Below are 22,999 nucleotides of genomic sequence, written 5' to 3' on the forward strand. Positions count from 1 at the left end.
ATGGTGTTCCTACATTAATTTGGCTCCCTATCAAGTTTTAACAATCAAGGAAATCAGAAAAGTCTCAGAATAGACATTACAAACTGCTTTTTTAAAAATGTATTATTGTTCATGGATTCCAAAATTCAGGGTACACATTACCAAGAGAGTGTTTTTCTGTCAATGCCTAATTTAAATGCAAATGACTATTTAATTATATGCAATTTTCCCTCTGAACCTATATATAACACTAATCAGTTTCCAAATGTTTAAAATAAACACATCAATCATGTTTACTTAAGAAGCTTATTGCCTAATCACCAAGAGGTTCTAATGCATCGAAAAAGTGGTGGCTATCATATCACCATGACAGCTTGGCAGAAAGGCTGTTCCCGAAAGATTAGGAACTTCTAGTAACCACAAATGGGGTAAAGCAAGAGGCACATACAGTATCTGTAGATGCTTCCATAATAAAATTATTTCCATATCAAAAATTCAGAGCCTACAAAGTCAGATATGTGCCCTACAAAGCTATCTAAATGCACGCGTGCCTAAAAGGGAAAGCAGAAGTAGGAAGAAAACTGTTTACTCAAATCAACACAAGAAATCACCCTGCAATTGAGCTTTTCAAGAACTGAAAACGTAATAAAGTCTTTGAGGTTATCAACACATTCAAGTTCCAAATTGAGCAACTATATTAAAATACACAACTGGCATACTCTGACAGAAGACACACAACAATAACAGAAAACACTTTAATAGGGTTTAGTCGTACTAGGAACTTCATACTTCAACTAATTTAGTCTTGATTACATCCCTGTAAGACAGATACTATTCATTTTACAGGTAAAGAATCTGAAGCATAGATAAAATCACCCAATTATATACAACTAGTAAGAGGCAGAACAGGGATTTTTAATTCCATCAGTCAGGCTCCAAATTTCATGTTAATATACTATATTTCATAGTCAGGCTTATGATGCAATGGTCAGCTTTTTTTTTTTTTTTTTTAACCTCATAACCTTCTTGGATTTCAAACACTAGGACAGCTTTGTGCAATAAGTTAAGTACAGACTTTGGAATCAAACAGACCCAAACAAACCCCTGAACAAAGTCTGAGCCTCAGCTTCCCCATATGTAAAAAGAGGGTACTGAAGTTATTGTGAAGGTCAAAGAAAGTAATATAATTAAAGTGCCAAATACAGTATGTAAGATGGGGTTCTTAACTTTAAGCGCAGACACCTAGAGGGTTCACGGATGGGCTTCAGAGTCCACGAATCTCATAATTGTATGACAAATGTTGTATGTGTACCCATTTGTTAAAGAATAGTCCATGGATCTCCGAAAGGTTAAGAACCACCAGAGTACCTAGGAGGTACTCAAAAAATGGAAGCTATCTTTCCCTTTTTGTTCTCAAAAACTCTACCTTTTCCATTAGAGATGACACACTAAGCCTTCACAATACATGTTAATTATTTCCCAACATTTTCCTGGCTTGGTAACTAGTAACTTATGCAAGCTTATGCCTCAATTTTCTAGAGACAATCTAAAGAAGGCCCTCAAACGCGGCTCCATCCCTCGCTTCACCGAGATGAAAACACGGTAATCACTCGGGGGAGAATCATGAGGATCGACCACCTGGCTACACCAGGCACAATGCCGGCTGGGAGAACCAAGTAGGAACCAGAGCCTCCGAGTAGCACGATAAAGACCTGATGCCCCAGCGCTGAAGGATGAGGAGAATGTGTTTCCCCAAGCTACTGGGCAACCCAGAATTTCGTCCCCCCTGCCCTTGTGCTACCTCTCTCTGGAACTCTAGTGCAGGCAGGTCCTCTGGGCTCTGCCCCGTGCTGGAGAGACGCAAGAGAGAAACATTACCCGAGCGGGGGATGCAGCACGACGAAGTCCCAGCTCTGCTACCCTGGGAGGCGGCTGCAGCACCAGCAGAAAACCGTCCCTCGACCCTCCCCAAAAGAACCCAGTACAGAACCCGGCCGGGGACGGGAACCGGCTTGGGGCTTTTCCGTTTCCCAAAACGGCTTCCGCTTCCGGGCTATCCTTTGCCGGAAGCGCTATACGGCTGACGCAAACGTGTCGCGCTGCTGGTGATTCCGGAAGAAACAACAGTGCGGCGTGAACATGGTGAGAGAACGAGGGTTCGAGAAGGGGTATTGTCAGACCACGTTTGGGACAGAGATTGAGGGAGTAGCCATTGGCCAAATTTCCACAACATTCCCCTTGCTTATTTTCATTCTGATCTTAGCTTTTAAACTGCTTGGAATGGTGCCTGTTATGCTCTAGCGAGTGAGGAGAGCGCTGGGTTGAGGCAGCTAGAATAAGAAGAGTTGGGTATTTGAGGGAAGAGGGGTGTGGACAAAAGAAAAGGAACTCAAGAAGATGCAATGTATTTCCAACTCTTTTAACTCTAAAATTTTTGTTTTAAGGGGAAACAAAAGAAAACACGGAAGTATGCGACCATGAAGCGAATGCTTAGTCTCAGAGATCAGAGGCTGTGAGTGTCTGGAATCAACTGGGTTCATAGACTGTCCGGAGATATAGAAGTCACGAGGGGATAAGTAGTAAAAGTTTTTGTTGTTGTTTTGTGTTTAGTTTTGATATTATTGTGTCTTGGATTTATATAGCATAGGGTAATAAAGTATAACAGTCACTTAGCTGATGAGCAAGTACACTGGTGAATGGGATGGGAGTTCAGCATCTCTTAAGTGTTCAATTTGTACCACCGTTTTTATATACTGTATCTGCCGTATCACATTTAAGCCTCCTAACAGTTCTGTGAGGTAGGTAGGATTATCTCTATGTTCTTGCCATATTACACTGCTACATTCCTCGGGAAAAAAAGGTTTGTTATAATTTTTGAAAGGCAGTGAGGTCAGAGACCATGGCTGTACCAGCACCTGACAACTCAAGTATTTTTGAAAGAAAAAAATGGGAAAATACATAGATGTCTCCACTTTATAAATCTTATAAGAAGATTTGGAAGAAGAGAAGAATGATATTCCCTATTATAAGGAGGAACTAAACAGCTTGCCTGCTTCAGTGAACAATGGACTGAGTTATTAAATAAGGACTAGACTTCACTGTTCCAAAGCCTTAGAACAAAGGAGTGAGTGGTTGTTAGAGCCTTCATTTGTTATTAAATTGTATTCTTGGCCTTTAGTATGTATTTATTATGTAATTTTAAGGAAATTTGCCCCACCAATATTCTGTTTCTAGTTAAATTTTGTATATAGTCACATTTTAGCGCTTTTTAAGAGACATGTAGGGGAACCCTTTTCCTCCTGCTATTGAAGCATCTCAGTCTTTAGAAGATAAATGTCAGCCTATTTACCCACTGCTTGGAAGTGGATTTTGATCCTTGATATGAGAGCTTCTGACTAAGAAAGAAATAATAATCTAATCAACATTTATTTATCCATTAACAATTTTTATGGATTATTAGCTAATAGTTTTAAAATTTAATTATGTTTTACTGATTAATTGTTAATTCCAGGCTATTTCCCACACAGTTATTCATGCTCAAAAAGTGTATGCTGATATTAATATAATGAAGTCACAAAGTAGAATTTCCTTTGTAGACAAAAAAAAACGAGGAAGAAACTTTTAATTTTCATGAGGTTATAACTGCTATGGTTTTTTCTTCTCCCCTACATTGAATTTACTTGTTTTTTTTTCCTAGTAAAGAAAAGGATAGATTAAAACCGAAAAAGAAAGAAAAGAAAGATCCCAGTGCACTCAAAGAAAGAGAAGTGTGAGTAATCAAAAATTTCAAGTTTTCCTTTAAAACTAGAAGAAAGATTCTAAAACTGTAGACCTCATAGAAATTCAGGCTTTCCCTGAACTGATTTGCTCAGTCATTTGTCAGTCTGGCACAACTATACAGATGAAGCTATGCAAATGAAAGTGTTATTGATGAGTATATACCAACTCTAATGGTTTGAAGGTTTTTGGACTTCATAGAGCAGTAAAATTTTCCCTAAAATTCTGGGGATTAAATCTAGGATCATTTTTTTTTTCTTTGCCAAGAATCTTTCATAAGAAATAATTGCCATTGTTTTAACATACCAGCATTTCATAAAAGAGAGAATGTGTCACCAAAAAGTAGTAAGGGCATATTTTCAGGATAAAGGTCATTCCTTTTAAATAAATACACTTAACTTTATGAAACCTCATCACATTTTTCTTATTTTTCTTATTTGCTCTAGATTGGTGATGGATATATCATCACAGGATTTATTAGGATTTATTTCCAAAGAAAGGAAAAAGGAACAAACTGTTCCAAGCAGAGACTTCTTTTTTTTGTTTTTACCAAATATCAGTGTTGACATTACTTTGTGTTTTGTTTCTTTTTCCTTCAGCCCCCAACACCCTTCCTGCTTATTCTTCCAATATAACACACAGCTGGGCCCACCTTACCACATCCTGGTCGATACCAACTTTATCAACTTTTCCATTAAAGCCAAACTGGACTTAGTGCAGTCAATGATGGACTGTCTGTATGCCAAGTGTGAGTATCAGACCTTTCCATTTCTGTGACACTTGTACAGAATAATCATACTTATCCAAATACATGAAAAGAGGGGAATGGGGTTCTAGTTTAACTGAATTGCTGGCTATTTAATTTGTCCACCATAGCAATGACCATTTTCAGTGAATTGAAATATAATGCAGGGACTTCCCTGGTGGTCCAGTGGTTAAGACTCTGCGCCCTCCCAATGCAGGGGGCCTAGGTTCGATCCCTGGTCAGGAAACTAGTTCCTGCACGCTGCAACTAAGAGCCTGTGTGCCGCAACTAAAGAGTCCACATGCTGCAACTAAAAGATACCACAGGCCACAACGAAGACCCCACATGCTGTAACTAGGACCCAACGCAGCCAAATTAATTAATTAATTTAAAAAAAAAAAAGGACTGAAAAGCAATATGCCAGAAAATGTTAAAAAAAAAAAAAAGACATTTATAAAAAAACAGAAATATGATGCAAACTTGACTGGGAATAATTAAACTTTCACAATTCATGAAACACTTAGCATGCTTTGACCATCATTATAGACATCAATTTAGGAAAAAAAATAGGTGGGGAATTTTCTGTTTTAGGATTTTAAAACAGATTTTAAAATTCTGGATAAATGAAAATTTATTTCACTTCTCACTATTTATTTATTTATTTACATTAAGTAGGAAACATCCTCCATTCCACTCCAATGTGGAAAAGCTAAATAAGACACTTTGCCGTTTACAATCAGAGAACCAGAAATGATTATGGTCAACTATTCTTAAGTTTATTCAGTGTGATGTTTATTTGTACCACAAAGGATCTAAGGTAGTTTATTTACACGTAGGTATGCAATTTACCATTAATAGATTTCCCTTGTGTGTTTGGGTGTCTCCTCCTTCAAATGATCTTCTCTTCCTACCATGAGGAGGGAAAAAAATTTAGGCCAAGTACAAGGGAATAACTTCCTAATAGTGAGATCTGTTGCGTATTGTGGTGGCTTTATATTCATATATTTTCCAGTCATCTAGTTGAAGGTACAAATGAAAATTAGACTTTAACTTGGCTGTAAAGAATAAATTATTGGAATCAAAGGAAAAAATGTGCACCTCTGTCTTTAATATTTAAAAGATACTATATAATGAACATTTACAGAATGACAGTAATGTGAATGTTGTTTATTGATTTATTAAAATTAGCAAGATTGGGGGGACTTCCTTGGTGGTGCAGTGGCTGAGAATACGCCTGCCAATGCAGGGGACATGGGTTTGAGCCCTGGTCCGGAAGGATCCCACATATCGCAGAGCAACTAAACCCTTGTGCCACAAGTACTGAGCCTGCGCTCTACAGCCTGCAAGCCAGAACTACTGAGCCCGTGTGCCACAGATACTGAAGCCTATGAGCCTAGAGCCAGCGCTCCACAACAAGAGAAGCCACCACAATGAGAAACACGTGCACCGCAACGGAGAGTAGCCCCCGCTCGCCACAACTAGAGAAAGCCCGGGTGCAGCAACAAAGACCCAATGCAGCCATAAATAAATAAATATTTAAATATTTAAAAAATTTTCAAAAATAAAATTGGGAAGATGGGATAAGGGATGTGTGATGAGTAAGAGAGGTAAATTCTTTAAATGCCTAAAATTAATAAATATAAAAAGTAACTGCACACTATAAAACTCTTAGAGGAAAACATAGGCAGAACACACTACGACATAAATCACAGCAGTATCCTTTTTGACCCACGTCCTAGAGAAATGGAAATAAAAACAAAAATAAACAAATGGGACCTAATGAAACGTAAACGCTTTTGCACAGCAAAGGAAAACATAAACAAGATGAAAAGACAGCCCTCAGAATGGGAGAAAATATTTGCAAATGAAGCAACTGACAAAGGATTAATCTCCAAAATATACAAGCAGCTCATGCAGCTCAATATCAAAAAAACAAACAACGCAGTCCAAAAATGGGCAGAAGACCTAAATAGACATTTCTCCAAAGATATACAGATTGCCAACAAACACATGAAAGGATGCTCAACATCACTAATCACTAGAGAAATGCAAATCAAAACTACAATGAGCTATCACCTCACACCAGTCAGAATGGCCATCATCAAAAAATCTAGAAACGGGGCTTCCCTGGTGGCGCAGTGGTTGAGAGTCTGCCTGCCAATGCAGGGGACATGGGTTCGTGTCCCCGTACGGGAAGATCCCACATGCCGCGGAATGGCTGGGCCCGTCAACCGTGGCCGCTGAGCCTACGCGTCCGGAGCCTGGGTTCCACAACGGGAGAGCCCACAACAGTGAGAGGCCCACGTACTGCAAAAGAAAAAAAAAAAAATCTAGAAACAATAAATGCTGGAGAGGGTTTGGAGAAAAGGGAACCCTCTTGCACTGTTGGTGGGAATGTAAATGGATACAGCCACTGTGGAGAACAGTATGGAGGTTCCTTATAAAACTAAAAATAGAACTACCATATGACCCAGCAATCCCACTACTGGGCATGTACCCTGAGAATACCAGAATTCAAAACGAGTCACGTACCACAATGTTCACTGCAGCTCTATTTACAATAGTTAGGACATGGAAGCAACCTAAGTGTCCATCGATAGATGAAGGGATAAAGAAGATGTGGCACATATATACAATGGAATATTACTCAGCCATACAAATAAATGAAATTGAGTTATTTGTAGTGAGGTGGATGGACCTAGAGTCTGTCATACAGAGTGAAGTAAAGTCAGAAAGAGAAAAACAAATACCATATGCTAACACATATATATGGAATCTAAAAAAAATAAAATGGTTCTGAAGAACCTAGGGGCAAGACAGGAATAAAGATGCAGATGTAGAGAATGGACTTGACACGGGGAGGGGGAAGGGTAAACTGGGATGAAGTGAGAGTGGCATGGACATATGTACACTGCCAAATGTAAAATAGATAGCTAGTGGGAAGCAGCCGCATAGCACAGGGAGATCAGCTCGGTGCTTTATGTCCACCTAGAGGGGTGGGATAGGGAGGGTGGGAGGGAGACGCAAGAGGGAGGAGATACGGGGATATGTGTATATGTATAGCTGATTCACTTTGTTATAAAGCAGAAACTAACACATCATTGTAGAGCAATTATACTCCAATAAAGATGTTAAAAAAAAAAGATGCTGAACTAGTTACACATATAAGTTTTAAGGTTTTTTTAGAATTTTTGTTGGGGTGTGGTTGATTTATAGTGTTATGTTGGTTTCAGGTGTACAGCAGAGTGAATCAGTTATACATGTACATATATCCACTCTTATTTAGATTCTTTTCCCATATAGGCCATTATGGAGTATTGAGTTCCCTGTGCTACACAGTAGGTCCTTATTATCTATTTTATATCCAGTAGAGTGTATATGTCAATCTCAATCTCCCAATTTATCCCTCCCCCCCAAGTTTTAAGTTTAAATAAAATATTTAAGGGACTTCCCTGGTGGTGCAGTGGTTAAGAATCTGCCTGCCAGTGCAGGGGACACAGGTTCGAGCCCTGGTCCGGGAAGATCCCACATGCCGCAGAGCGGCTAAGCCCGTGCGCCACAACTACTGAGCCTACACTCTAGAGCCCACGAGCTACAACTGCTGAGCCTGCGCGCCACAACTACTGAAGCCTGCGCTCCTAGAGCCCCTGCTCCACAGCAAGAGAAGCGGTAATAAGAGAAGCCACTTCACTGAGAAGCCCGTGCACCACAATGAAGAGTAGCCCCCGCTCACTGCAACTAGAGAAAGTCCATGCACAGCAACGAAGACCCAATGCAGCCAAAAATAAATAAATAAGTAAATAATGCTAAAACAAAACAAAAACAAAACAAATATTTAAGGCATCTATCTTATTTAAATGATTCACACTTTGACTTCTTGAATTACTGGACACAGAGTTACACACTGATGAGGGACAAAGTTGGTTTAACTATAAAGTACTGAGCAGACACACAAACCAAACAAGAAGCCATGCTCAGAAAAATAATTTTTAGGCCTCCAAAGATAAAATAACAATCTGACTTTATTGTTCTAGGATAATGTACTGTATCAAGGACTCCAGTTGTTTCAGTGGCACTGTGCTGTGCCACCCAGATCATATCTGTCAGGTGGGATTAAGTGGGAACAGAAACTGATCCAATCAAGCTGCCAGTAAATTGACTGAATTTTTTTTTTTTTTTTTTTTTTTTTTTTTGAGGTGCATGGGCCTCTCACTCTTGTGGCCTCTCCCATTGCGGAGCACAGGCTCCGGACGCGCAGGCTCAGCGGCATGTGGGATCTTCCCAGACCGGGGCACGAACCCGTGTGCCCTGCATCAGCAGGCGGACTCTCAACCACTGCACCACCAGGGAAACCCTTGACTGAAATTTGAAGGCTGTAATGTAGCAGTGATTTTGGATGGGAACAATGTGAAGAACTAAACATAACAAGACTTGGTCACTCCTGCTATGTCTTTGCAGTAGAGCATTCTATTTTTATGACTATGTAAAATCCTATTACATCAAAATTCTAGAACACATGGAGCTTCTGTAGAAGCATGATGTGTTATTTGCCAACAAGATATTAAACCAAATTCGTCTGGTGTTTTCCGTAAATAATTCCCTACTATTGTCTGGCATCTAGTAAGTATTGACTACGTTTGTGAAAATAGAATTCTAGGAATGACCTATTTTCTGTGATTCACTGAAGAAAGAACATATTGTTTTATTTGTATATTTCATCTCAGTAATGTTTTACTATAATAATTCTATATTAATATGTTATTCTTGGTACCATGAAGTCATAGTATTTTCCAAACTAAGTGATTTGTTATTTCTTTGAAAGTTAGTGGTATATTTCTTTCATAATCTTCATTGTCACCATTAACAATAAATATGAAGTGGCTCTACTACACAGAGTTTAAAGAAGGATGCTAGAATATATGGTGTGCTGTCTCTGTCATCCAGGATTTGACCATCTAGATGGAGAGAGGAGATGTCAATAGATGAAAAAAAGATAATCATAATGCCAGCTGTTTTGAACTATGAATTACTATGTTCTGGTGTCATGTTAAGTGCTTTTCATAATTATCATAATCCTCACAATAACCTAATATGATGAGTAGTATGTCCCCATTTTATAAATGAGAAAACTAAACAGAAACTTGAAGATTCATTTCTTCTTTCGATAATGATCACTTCTTGAGTATCAGATATTATATAATATAGGAATTCAGGAGAGGGTGAGTGCTACTTGATCTGAGCTTCATAGCTTGGTTGGATTTTAGTGAATAGAGAGAAGGAGAGAGAGCATTCCAAGCAAAGGAAAGGACACTCCCAAAGGTTGAAAACATGAGAGCAAATTTGGTGAGAATAGTTGGGCTCAAGTGAGTATAAGTAGGAGAGTGAAGGTGAAACTCAATTCTATCCACAAACATTTCTTAAAGATTGGCAGAAGTGGTTTGGAGACAAATTGTTGAGTCCTTAAAGTAAAAAGCTAAGGAGTTTAGACTTTGTTTTACAGGAAGTGGTGAGTCAAAAATCATTTAACGTGTTTAAATTATGTAAATTATAATAGTAACATGTACATTAAAACTAAACAATACAGGGACTTCCCTGGTGGCACAGTGGTTAAGACCCCGTGCTCACAATGCAGGGGGCCTGGGTTTGATCCCTGGTCAGGGAACTAGATCCCACATGCATGCCACAACTAAGAGTTTGCATGCTCAACCAAGGATCCCACGTGCCGCAACTAAGAAGCCTGCCTGCAGCAACTAAGAAGCCCACGTGACACAACTAAGGAGCCAGTGAGCTGCAACTAAGGAGCCCACCTGTTGCAACTAAGACAGTGCAACTAGATAAATAAATAAATACATACATATTTAAAAAACAAAAAAACGAAAAACTAAGCAATACAGAACGTAAAAAGAATAGGCAAAAGTTCTCCCCCGCATCAGGCCGTAATTTTACTTCCCAGAAATAATCACTGTTAATAGTTTGGGTATTACCGTCCAACGTTTTACAATTAATAAAAATATAGATTTACTTTTAAACATAATTGGAATTATACTATGCATGCTTTTTGGCCACCTGTTTTTTTTTTTCCACTGAGTAATGTATCATGAACACCTTTGCATGTTAATACATGCTACGAAGAACTTTGTACAGCTTTAAGCATTTCAAAACTTGGATGCACTAAGATAAAAAAAATCTAGAAAATATACATTAACATAATCAATGTTGCAATAAATATCTTTGATTATCTTCCTAAAAAATAAAGTAACTGCATAAGTTTATTATTAATCAAGTTATAAAGGTAACCACCAAGTGAGAAAAACAGCCAATGAATTAAAATAGTCATCTCTAAGGATCAGAATTAGTGGGGTGGGAAAAGATCAGGGGATGGTTATTTTTTCATATAGTCCTTTTCGTATTTTTTTAAGCTATGTACATCTAATACTTTAATTTTTTAAAAAGTCTCAGAAATAATAAAGAGTAGTCTGAAGTTGATGCACTGCCATGCCTATAAAAGTGGACTAGGGTGGCCTGTATGAGGGAAGACACTAATCTTGGTAGACTTCTTGTATTCCCATGGTGTTCCTGCTTCTCCAGGAATGCTGTGACCTATTTATAAATGAAATAGATGGAGGATTCAAGCATGGCCTCTTGGAGGTGAATTGCTTCCCTGACTCTATAGCTCTGCCACTATTATCTAAATGGTTATTGTTTAGGGGAATTCCCTGGCAGTCCAATGGTTAGGACTCGGCACTTTCACGCTACTGCTGAGGGTGCAGGTTCAGTCCCTGGCCAGGGAACCAAGATCCCACAAGCGTGTAGTGTGGCCAAAAAAAAAAAAAAAAAAAAAAAAAAGAAAGATGATTGTTTAGGATAGCTTTAGTCCTATAGTTAGGTTTTTCTGCAGATATGGATACCATAGAGTATAGCTATAATGCATACAGCTAAATGTTCTCATGGTGCCTTTTCCAAAAACAAGCTTATTAAGGAAAATACCACTTTCTGTGTAACATAATACCTCAAAGTAAAGTCTGAAGAAACATTCTACTACAGTACAAATTCAGTTACCTAGGAGATTCCTTAACTGTTTTAAGCTCTGCTTATTTAATTTTTCTTCACTTGCCTTTATTTATAAAAGAATGCCTTTATCTTCCTCTTGCCTTGGAGAGGCCCCTTTGACCTTTTCATAGCTCCTGGTCCCTTGCATTTGATATTCCAACAAAGGAGGATGGTTAGCTACCCATGAACTTTCTTTTCTGCCCATGAGTCCTCTTTGTAGTGATCTTCCTGAGCCTGCTTCCCTGCTCCCGATGCAAGCCCTTGCTTCAGTGCTACATGGCTCTAAAATTGATCCTTTTAAGGTGTGTATTGCCCTCTGATTCCATGACTGCTCTTCCTGACTTCTTTCCTCCATTTTACAACTGCTTTTTCTTCTGGGCATTGTATTTTAGTTTAAGATTTCTTAACTTTGTTTGCTTTCAAGAGTGTTAATGTATTTGTAAAAAGAAAATCTAGCATAAAGAAAATGAAAGTTCCTTATAATGCCTTTCCTCGGAAAGGGGCAGCTTTTAAAAATTCATATACAATTTCTGTGGGGTAGAGGTTACTTTTGTTTATTAATGAGAATGGGTCATGCATTATTTACTTTTTCATCTTCATGCTTTTTTTAAAAAAAAACAGCTTTAAGATCTAGTTTACATACCATATAAGTCACTCGTTTAAGATATATGAGTCAGGGAATTCCCTGGTGGTCCAGTGGTTAGGACTCTGCGCTCTCATTGCCGAGGGCCCAGGTTCAATCCCTGGTCGGGGAACTAAAATCCCACAAAAAAATAAATAAATAAAATATATGATTCAGTGGCTTTTAGTGTATTCATAGTCAATTTTAGAACATTTTCATTACGGGAGAAGAAACTGAGCTCCTTAGCCATCATCCCCCAACCCTTCCTATTCCCCCCAACCCCCCACCCCACCCTGCCCCACATAGGCAACCATTAAATTGCTTTCTCTACATATAGATTTGCCTACTTTGGACATTTCGTTAAAATGGGGTCACATATTTTTGGTCCTCTTTCATTTTAGTGTAATGTTCTCAAGGGTCATTCATGTTAAAGCATGTATCAGTATATCGTTTCTTTTTGCTACCAAATAATATTCCATTGTATGGCATTGTATGGATAGATCACGTCTTAGTTATCTATTTCTCCTTGCTTTTTACATTGAACAAATACATCTTGAGCATTTTTCTGTGCCAAAATATGTAGATGGGCTTTATTCTTTTTTTCACTTATAGTATTCTTTATTTTTTTTGTTGAAGTATAGTTGATTTACAACATCGTGTTGATTTCTGCTGTACAGCAGAGTGACTCAGTTATACACATAGATACATTCATTTTTATATTCTTTTCCATTATGGTTTATCCCAGGATATTGAATATAGTTCCCTGTGCTATACAGGGAAAGACCTTGTTGTTTATCCATTCTCTATGTAATAGTTTGCATCTACTAACCCCAAACTCCCAGTCCATTCCTCCCCCCTCCACTACAAGTATTCTGTTGTTTAAATATGTCATTTTTAAAGACTAGACGTTTGGATTATTTCCAGTTTTTACCCTATTATAAACAAAGCTGTAGTGAATATCTTTGTGAATGTGTCTCTGTGTTAGGGTGGAATATTTCTTTTGAATACATTTTCTAGAAGCCATATTGCAATATCAAGGGAGTATATATTTTTTAATTTTAATAGGTATTGCAAAACTGCCCTCAAATAGTTATGCAAATTTATACACCTACTTACAATGTGAGGATACCTATTTCTTCAAATTTTGGGTGTTTTCATCTGTTTAATTTTTGCCATCCTAATAGGTAGAAAGTATAATCTTATCTCAATTTATATCTCTTTAACTAGGAGTGAAATTGAGCATTTTTCTGTTGATTGACCATTGGTATGTCTTCTTCTATGAACTGAAATGTAGCCTGGTGGTTAAGAACCCACTCTGAAGCCTGACAGTCTCAGTTCAAACCGTGGCTTCACCTTTTGCTGTCTAGTTACTTCATTGTACTTCAGGTTCCTCATCTATAAAATGGGAATAATAATAACAATGCTACCTGATAGGAATTGTTCTTGAGATTAAATGAGATAATCCTTGTGCTTAGCACAGTGTCTGGCAAATAACACATAATTCCAAGCTATTACTTTTTTTTAACAGCTTTATTGGAATGTAATTGCTTTAATGTTGTGATAGTTTCTGCCGTATAACAAGGTGAATCAGCTATACATATACATACATCCCCATATCTCCTCCCTCTTACATCTACCTCCCACCCTTTTTTTTTTAACATCTTTATTGGAGTATAATTGCTTTACAATGGTGTGTTAGTTTCTGCTTTATAACAAAGTGAATCAGTTATACATATACATATGTTCCCATATCTCTTCCCTCTTCCATCTCCCTCCCTCCCACCCCTCTGAAGTCAGGGAGCCTGATTCCTCCAGATCCTTTTTTCGTTCTCAAGATTGCTTTGGCGATTCGGGGTCTTTTGTGTTTCCATACAAATTGTGAAATTTTTTGTTCTAGTTCCGTGAAAAATGCCAGTGGTAGTTTGATAGGGATTGCTTTGAATCTGTAGATTGCTTTGGGTAGTAGAGTCATTTTCACAATGTTGATTCTTCCAATCCAAAAACATGGTATATCTTTCCATCTATTTGTATCATCTTTAACTTCTTTCATCAGTGTCTTATAATTTTCTGCATACAGGTCTTTTGTTTCCTTAGGTAGGTTTATTCCTAGATATTTTATTCTTTTTGTTGCAATGGTAAATGGGAGTGTTTTCTTAATTTCACTTTCAGATTTTTCATCATTAGTGTTTAAGAATGCCAGATTTCTGTGCATTAATTTTGTATCCTGCTACTTTACCAAATTCATTGATTAACTCTAGTAGTTTTCTGGTAGCATCTTTAGGATTCTCTATGTATAGTATCATGTCATCTGCAAACAGTGACAGCTTTACTTCTTCTTTTCCGATTTGGATTCCTTTTATTTCTTTTTCTTCTCTGATTGCTGTGGCTAGAACTTCCAAAACTATGTTGAATAAGAGTGGCGAGGGCTTCCCGGGTGGCGCAGTGGTTGAGAGTCCGCCTGCCGATGCAGGGGACATGGGTTCATACACCGGTCTGGGAGGATCCCACATGCCGCGGAGCGGCTGGGCCTGTGAGCCATGGCCGCTGAGCCTGTGCTCCGCAACGGGAGAGGCCACAACAGTGAGAGGCTGCGTACCGCAAAAAAAAAAAAAAAAAAAGAGTGGTGAGAGTGGGCAACCTTGTCTTGTTCCTGACCTTAGTGGAAATGGTTTCAGTTTTTCACCATTGTACCTCCCACCCTCTGTATCCCACCCCTCTAGGTGGTCACAAAGCACCAAGCTGATTTCCCTGTGCTATGCGGCTGCTTCCCACTAGCTATCTGTTTTACGTTTGGTAGTGTATATATGTCCATGCTACTCTCTCACTTCGTCCCAGCTTACCCTTCCCCCTCCCCGTGTCCTCAAGTCCGTTCTCTACGTCTGCGTCTTTATTCCTGTCCTGCCCCAGGTTCATCAGAACCTTTTTTTTTTTTTTTTTTAGATTCCATATATATGTGTTAGCATATGGTATTTGTTTTTCTCTTTCTGACTTACTTCACTCTGTATGACAGACTCTAGGTCCAACCACCTCACTACGAATAACTCAATTTTGTTTCTTTTTGTGGTTGAGTAATATTCCATTGTATATATGTGCCACATCTTCTTTATCCATTCATCTGTTGATGGACACTTAGGTTGCTTCCATGTCCTCGCTATTGTAAATAGTTCTGCAATGAACATTGTGGTACATGACTCCTTTTGAATTATGGTTTTCTCAGGGTATATGCCCAGTAGTGGGATTGCTGGGTCATATGGTAGTTCTATTTTTAGTTTCTTAAGGAAACTCCATACTGTTCTCCATAGTGGCTGTATCCATTTACATTCCCACCCACAGTGCAAGAGGGTTCCCTTTTCTCCAAACCCTCTCCAGCATTTATTGTTTCTAGATTTTTTGATTATGGCCATTCTGACTAGTGTGAGGTGATACCACATTGTAGTTTTGATTTGCATTTCTCTAGTGATTAGTGATGTTGAGCATCCTTTCATGTGTTTGTTGGCAATCTATATGTTCTTTGGAGAAATGTCTATTTAGATCTTCTGCCCATTTTTAGATTGGGTTGTTTGTTGTTTTGATATTGAGCTACATGAGCTGCTTGTATATTTTGGAGATTAATCCTTTGTCAGTTGCTTCATTTGCAAATATTTTCTCCCATTCTGAGGATTGTCTTTTCATCTTGTTTATGGTTTCGTTTGTTGTGCAAAAGCTTTTAAGTTTCATTAGGTCCCATTTGTTTATTTTTGCTTTTATTTCCATTTCTCTAGGAGGTGGGTCAAAAAGGACCTTGCTGTGATTTATGTCAAAGAGTGTGCTTCCTATGTTTTCCTCTAAGAGTTTTATAGTGTCTGATCTTACATTTAGGTCTTTAATCCATCTGGAGTTTATTTTTGTGTATGGTGTTAGGGAGTGTTCTAATTTCATTCTTTTACATGTAGCTATCCAGTTTTCCCAGCACCATTTATTGAAGAGGCTGTCTTTTCTCCATTGTATATTCTTGCCTCCTTTATCAAAGATAAGATGACCATATTTGCGTGGGTTTATCTCTGGGCTTTCTGTCCTGTTCCATTGATCTATATTTCTGTTTTTGTGCCGGTACCATACTGTCTTGATTACTGTAGGTTTGTAGTATAGCCTGAAGTCAGGGAGCCTGAGTACTCCAGATCCATTTTTCTTTCTCAAGATTGCTTTGGCTATTCAGGGTCTTTTGTGTTTCCATACAAATTGTGAAATTTTCTGTTCTAGTGCTGTGAAAAATGCCATTGGTAGTTTGATAGGGATTGCATTGAATCTGTAGATTGCTTTGGGTAGTATAGTCATTTTCACAATGTTGATTCTTCCAATCCAAGAACGTGGTGTGTCTCTCCATCTGTTTGTGTTGTCTTTAATTTCTTTCATCAGTGTCTTATAGTTTTCTGCATACAGGTCTTTTGTCTCCTTAGGTTTATTCCCAGGTACTTTATTCTTTATTCCCAGGTACTTTATTCTTTTTGCTGCAATGGTAAATGGGAGTGTTTCCTTAATTTCTCTTTCAGATTTTTCATCATTAGTGTATAGGAATGCAAGAGATTTCTGTGCATTAATTTTGTATCCTGCTACTTTACCAAATTCATTTATTAGCTCTAGTAGTTTTCTGGTAGCATCTTTAGGATTCTCTGTGTATAGTGTCATGTCATCTGCAAACAATGAGTTTTACTTCTTCTTTTCCAATTTGGATTTCTTTTATTTCCTTTTCTTCTCTGATTGCTGTGGCTAAAACTTCCAAAACTATGTTGAATAATAGTGGTGAGAGTGGGCAACCTTGTCTTGTTCTTGATCTTAGAGGAAATGGTTTCAGTTTTTCACCATTGAGAACGATGTTGGCTATGGGTTTGTCATAATATGGCCTTTATTATGTTGAGGTAGGTTCCCTCTATGCCTACTTTCTGGAGAGTTTTTATCATAAATGGGTGTTGAATTTTGTTGAAAGCTTTTTCTGCATCTAATGAGCTTATCGTATGGTTTTTATTCTTCAATTTGTTAATATGGTATATCACATTGATTGATTTACATATATTGAAGAGTCCTTGCATTCCTGGGATAAACCCCACTTGATCATAGTGTATGATCCTTTTATTTATTTTATTTATTTATTTTTTTTGCGGTACGTGGGCCTCTCACTGTTGTGGCCTCTCCCATTGCGGAGCACAGGCTCCGGACGCGCAGGCTCAGCGGCCATGGCTCACGGGCTCAGCTGCTCCATGGCATGTGGGATCTTCCCGGACTGGGGCATGAACCCATGGCCCCTGCATCGGCAGGCGGACTCTCAATCACTGCGCCACCAGGGAAGCCCCGTATGGTCCTTTTAATGTGCTGTTGGATTCTAGTATCTAGTATCTTGTTTGCTAGTATCTTGTTGAGGATTTTTGAATCTATGTTCATCAGTGATACTGGCCTGTAGTTTTCTTTTTTTGTGACATCTTTGTCTGGTTTTGGTGTCAGGGTGATGGTCGCCTTGTAGAATGAGTTTGGGAGTGTTCCTCCCTCTGCTATATTTTGGAAGAGTTTGAGAAGGTTAAGTGTTAGCTCTTTTCTAAATGTTTGATAGAATTCGTCTGTGAAGCCATCTGGTCCTGGGCTTTTATTTGTTGGAAGATTTTTTAATCACAGCTTCAATTTCAGTGCTTCCAAGCTATTATTATAAAGCTCTTTGTATATTAAGAAAATTTACCCTTTGACAAATGTGTAGAAATGTTTTTCCCAGTTTATTTTTATTTTATTTAGTATGACTTTTCATTTGATAGTTGTCAAACAGAAGTTTTATATTTTTATGTGATCAAATTTATATTCTCTGGTTAATTTCATTGTTTCTTTTGGTTCACATTTAAATATTTTGATTCACATTTAAATTTTTTTCCATCTAGAACTTATTTTAATATATAAACAATGACAGCTCAATTTTTCCCCCAGTTATGTTTATGACAGATACTTTATGGAATTTGTGATGTGGGGTTGGAACAGTTCCCTAGTTTCTTTATAGATAGGGATTTTATTCTTCTCTAGTTCTTATTGTTCACTGTACTGTGCTTATTTTGCTGTCATTTCAAAGATTCTTGACAGGGGAATTCCCTGGTGGTCCAATGGTTAGGACTCTGCGCTTCCACTTTGGGGGCCTTGGTTTGATCCCTGGTCAGGGAACTAAGATCCCTCAAGTCGTGTGGCACGGCAAACAGTAAATACATATACATACATACATACATACATACATACGTACATACGTACATATGTACATACTCTCAACAGGATATAATTCAGAGAGAGTTAAATCAGTTTCTTTACAAGTTCTGTTACTATTTTTTTTTCCTAACAGGTATCCCTTGTATAACTGACTGCGTAATGGCTGAAATTGAGAAATTGGGGCAGAAGTATCGAGTGGCTCTAAGGTAGGAAGGACCTGGTCCAGATTTGTTCTAGATTGGTGTAATGAAGATTGTTTTGACCCTCCTTCAACTGTTTGCTATCTGAAGATTTCTTGTCTGGTTAGTTTAAATAAAAATCATACAAACCTAGTTAACTATTTATAATTAAGAAAGCAAACATTGGAAGGTTAGAGGTTTTCAAGCTGAAGCTTTTTGAACTAAGTTACTTAGTCATATTGGTCTCATGGGCCTCCATTTAAATTCCTCTAGATTTTCAATTAGAAAGTGTTTTTCTGTTAGTTTGTTATCTAGTTATCTTCTTCAGAATTTCACACGTAGAGCATTTTGAGTTTACCTAAAGAAGTTTTGAGTTTATTCTAGAAAGTGCCCTTGAGTTTACAGCAGTGGTTCCCAAAGTGTGGCTCATGGAACCCTCCCCCACCCCAGGAGTCCTAGAGACCATTGCAGGGAGTTTGCAAAACTGTTTTCATAATAATTCCAAGATGTTGCCTTTGTCACTGTGCTGACATTTGCACTGAATGCAAAAAATGCCAGTGCCTTAGTACAAATCAAGGCAGTGGGCCCAAATAATGCTAGTAGTTTTTGTATTCTTCACTACCACCCACTGGCAGTTGGAAAAAAATGCCGGTCACTTAAGAATATGCTTAATAGAGCAGTAAAATTCATTAACTTTGTTAAATCTCAACCCTGCAGTACACATCAGTATTCTGTGTGGTGAAATGTGAAGTACACATAAAGCATTTCTCCTGATAGATGCTCAGTAACCTTTCTGTGGTAATCATTTCATTATGTATGTAAGTTAAATCATTATGCTATATACCTTTAAACTTACACAGTGCTGTATGTCAATTATATCTCAATAAAACTGGAAGAAGAAGAAAAACATACCAAAGGATGAACGTTGTCTCTATGAAAAGCATTTGTGTGCTTGAGTTGTGAGCTGAACCAGCTTCTTTTTCATGAAATATCATTTTTATGTGAAGAACAACTGGCAAACACTGATTTTTCAGACTTTGGTATTTAGCAGGTATTTTCTCAAAAATTAATGCAATGAACCTGTCACTTCAAGGAAAACAACTTACTCTGTTAGTTACCAATGATAAAAATTGAGCTTACAAGTGAAAAACTAGAGTTTTGGAAAATCATAAGCTTATCACATTCCCAATACTAAAGACCTTTCTGTTGAGACCAGTGAAGACATTAATGAATATGATTTTTTTAATGTTACATATGTGTGTGTGTGTGCGTGTATACACACCCATATGTATATATGGTCTGCTTTGTTTATTTAACAATTTATTATATGTCCTTCCACATTGGTACATACAACTCTACCTCATTTTTTAAAATAGGATAGGGGTACCAAAATGTATTTAACTTTTACCTTGCTGGTGGATAATCAGATTATCACAGTTTTCCACTCTTATAAACTGTGTAGTAGTGACATCCTCGTGCCTATATTCTTGTACGTGTGTGTAAGACAGCTTTCTAAAAGTAAAATGGTTGGGTTAAAATTGATTTAGTTTTGAATCCTGGCTTTTCCCAGCTGTGTAGCTTTGAACAAATTAATCAATCTCTGAATCTGCTTCTTTATCTGTAAAATGGAAGTATAATAATTCAGTTTTGTGACAAGTACATGATGTAAGACACAGCAGCTGTCAGTCAATAAGCTTTAATTCCCTTCTCTCTAAACTGAAGATAAGCTTCAGGAGGAGAGGGGTGTCTTAAAATCTCCAGATAGATCACTTTACTCTTATTTCACTGATTGAGAGTCATAAAGTTATTCAATTGCTTGAATGTTTTCATTAATCCACTTTTATAACCATATAGGATTGCCAAGGATCCAAGATTTGAACGATTACCATGCACACACAAAGGAACCTATGCAGACGACTGCTTAGTACAAAGAGTAACTCAGGTATCATCATTTTTTAATATGTACTTTGTGCTATTAAAAAAAAAGATAAACTTATTTCCTGAATGTTCATGTAAAGTATCTAGGAATATAAATGATAAAAAAATTATATAGAATCCCTTCATGGGAAGTGTAGGTGTCCTCATTTACTTGGGAAAATGGATTGGAAGTGTCTACTGTAACCATAATGGAAAGATCACTGGCTTAGGGAGGATTTCAGATCTTAGCACTTGCGTTTATTGGGTGTGTAATTTGGAGCATTTACTGATTCTTTATTCCACAAATCTTCTAAGATGGTTTAAGTGAGCAAGTATAGACATAATAATATATCAGATTCCACCTCCCTGTGAATCTAAAGTGAGGTTCCATTTACTCCCTGTGTAGGAATTTTGTTACATCTAAGTCTCCCAGGATGCTGTTTCACACATACCCTAGAATAAGTAGGTTTTTGATTCTTGTGTTCTGGCTTCCTTGTCAAATACTACAAGAACTTTTGCTACTGATTGCCCTTAAAGAGCCTCTCTCTGCTGAGGATAATCATCTTCATCTGGTGACCACACTGCCATCCTCTTAGCCACTTCATCCCATGGGTGGGGCCAGCATTTCCCTTCATTTCCCACAGCATGGCTGACACCAATCTGCAACTCTTTATAAAACTCAGTGAGAGATTTGGGTAGGATGGAAGTAAAGTACAATACAAATTAGTTCCAAACTGGTAGCTAAATGTTAGTGCTTTCAGAGCTGTTTCGCTCAGACTTGTCCTGGAGATCCTCCTATTCTGGCTTTAGGGCCAAGGAGGCAGCCTACCCCCACTGCTAGGAGGCCGCCTACCCCCACTGCTAGGAGGCCTCAGAGTAGGTCATCCCCGGAGATGCCACAGACCGCAAAAGTTGTGCCCTCGGATCTAAGGCACTTACTCTACCTTTGCATAGAGTCTCTAAGGGCGTTTTCCCAAAACCAAGGAATTGTCTGTCCCAGATAAGAAAATCCTCTCCACTTATAAGACAAAAACCAATTTGCAGCTTTTAAATAGTTTTTCTATCTTCTCCCCCTCAAGATTCTTAGAGCTACATTCAGCCCAGGTAGCTTATAAATTTGAGCTCCTAGATCATAGTAGCTACTCAACAAATTGGCTTAGCCTTTCCTTTCCTATTTACTGTGAAAATGAATAGTTCTTCAGACTAGCCAGTGGTTGTATCTAGTATCCCTGAATGAGCTCTATGTGAACACCCAATGGGTCTCTTCCAGCACAAGTGTTACATTGTGGCCACAGTTGACCGGGACCTTAAACGAAGAATCCGGAAGATCCCTGGAGTTCCCATCATGTACATTTCTAACCATAGGTGAGAACTTTCTCTTAGGGAAGTGATTAAAAGTATATAACTGATATCAGTTCAAAATGAGGTCAAGTTATAGAAGGATTTGAAAGAGATTGATGTATCAAATGTTTACATAGTTCTATTTGAAGAAATGAGGCAAAGTAACAAGAACAAAGGCAAAAGATAGAGCTAGGCTTTAGGAATGAGGCAGACATTCACATTGTTACAATAAGATCACTAGAAGAAATAGGGAGATGTGGGGCCTTAAATACAAAGCAGTAATTAAAATCAAGCTCATCTTTTTGGCTAGAAATATTTTTTTGAAACCTAGTGCATGTGATTAGCACCTCATCTGGGAAACTAAAAGTTTATTAAAAAAACAAAAGCTGTGGACACCCAGTGCCAGCTGGGCCCCCAGCGGTTGGCAGGTCTGTGAGTGAGTCCAGGGAGGCCAGTAACGAAACCGCCTCATCAGCCCTCACGATTGTACTAAATAATAAATAAATGACCACTATTTTAAGCCAAAACAAACAAACAAACAAAAGCTGCTTTTTATCCTTCTTGGATATTCCTATGTCAGTCCTCAGATATTATTGGCCAGCTTTTATCCTGGGACAAACACAACAGAATGGGAAGAATATGGGTGAGGGCCTTGGACTTATCTGGACTCAGTGCCTGGCTCCCCAACTTAACTTCCTCACTTTGAAGAATAAAGATAATATAGTCAGCATTTTGCTGTAACTTAACTTCCTCACTTTGAAGAATAAAGATAATATAGTCAGCATTTTGCTGTAAATCATTCATTATGATAGGCCTTTAAAATTTAGTTCCCACTAACAAAAAGGATTCACAAGAGGAGGTGAGAGTGATGTAATCAGGAAAGGATGGGTTTTTAAGGTGGGTTCTGGACTCACATTTCTGACCAGTGTTAATTTTTTGTTCTGATCAGGTACAACATTGAGCGGATGCCAGATGATTATGGAGCCCCTCGGTTCTAATTCTTAAAAGACAAATTTCCTCTGCCTTCCTTCGACCAACTTTCCCTTTTGCCAGTTCATTAAACATGCTATAGCATGAATTATTATTCCACTCACCCATTTGCTCTGTAATGAGCTGAGTATGGTTAAATACACTCACTTTTTAATGTTGTTTTGAAAATTATATTTTGTGTCATTTTAG

The 22,999-nt window shown here is 38.0% G+C and overlaps 1 protein-coding gene across 1 annotated transcript; it reads left to right on the forward strand.

The window, feature by feature from the left end:
* The first annotated feature begins 2,048 nt into the window (after positions 1–2,048).
* Positions 2,049–22,936, forward strand: FCF1 (FCF1 rRNA-processing protein). The gene is made up of 8 exons (XM_079699699.1): positions 2,049–2,121; positions 2,424–2,491; positions 3,677–3,748; positions 4,356–4,504; positions 18,517–18,589; positions 20,417–20,504; positions 21,750–21,844; positions 22,770–22,936. The coding sequence occupies exons 1-8, from the start codon at positions 2,119–2,121 to the stop codon at positions 22,816–22,818; spliced, it is 597 nt and encodes a 198-aa protein (XP_079555825.1). The 5' UTR covers positions 2,049–2,118; the 3' UTR covers positions 22,819–22,936.
* Positions 22,937–22,999: the final 63 nt, after the last annotated feature.

The sequence above is a fragment of the Hyperoodon ampullatus genome (assembly GCF_949752795.1).
Source record: "Hyperoodon ampullatus genome assembly, chromosome: 3".
Classification (NCBI taxonomy): domain Eukaryota; kingdom Metazoa; phylum Chordata; class Mammalia; order Artiodactyla; family Ziphiidae; genus Hyperoodon; species Hyperoodon ampullatus.

Excerpts from the sequence above, each read along its gene's own strand:
- FCF1 (XM_079699699.1), top strand. Across the intron at positions 3,749-4,355 it reads GCACTCAAAGAAAGAGAAGT|CCCCCAACACCCTTCCTGCT; the intron begins GTGAGTAATCAA and ends TTTTTCCTTCAG. Across the intron at positions 20,505-21,749 it reads TAGTACAAAGAGTAACTCAG|CACAAGTGTTACATTGTGGC; the intron begins GTATCATCATTT and ends GGTCTCTTCCAG.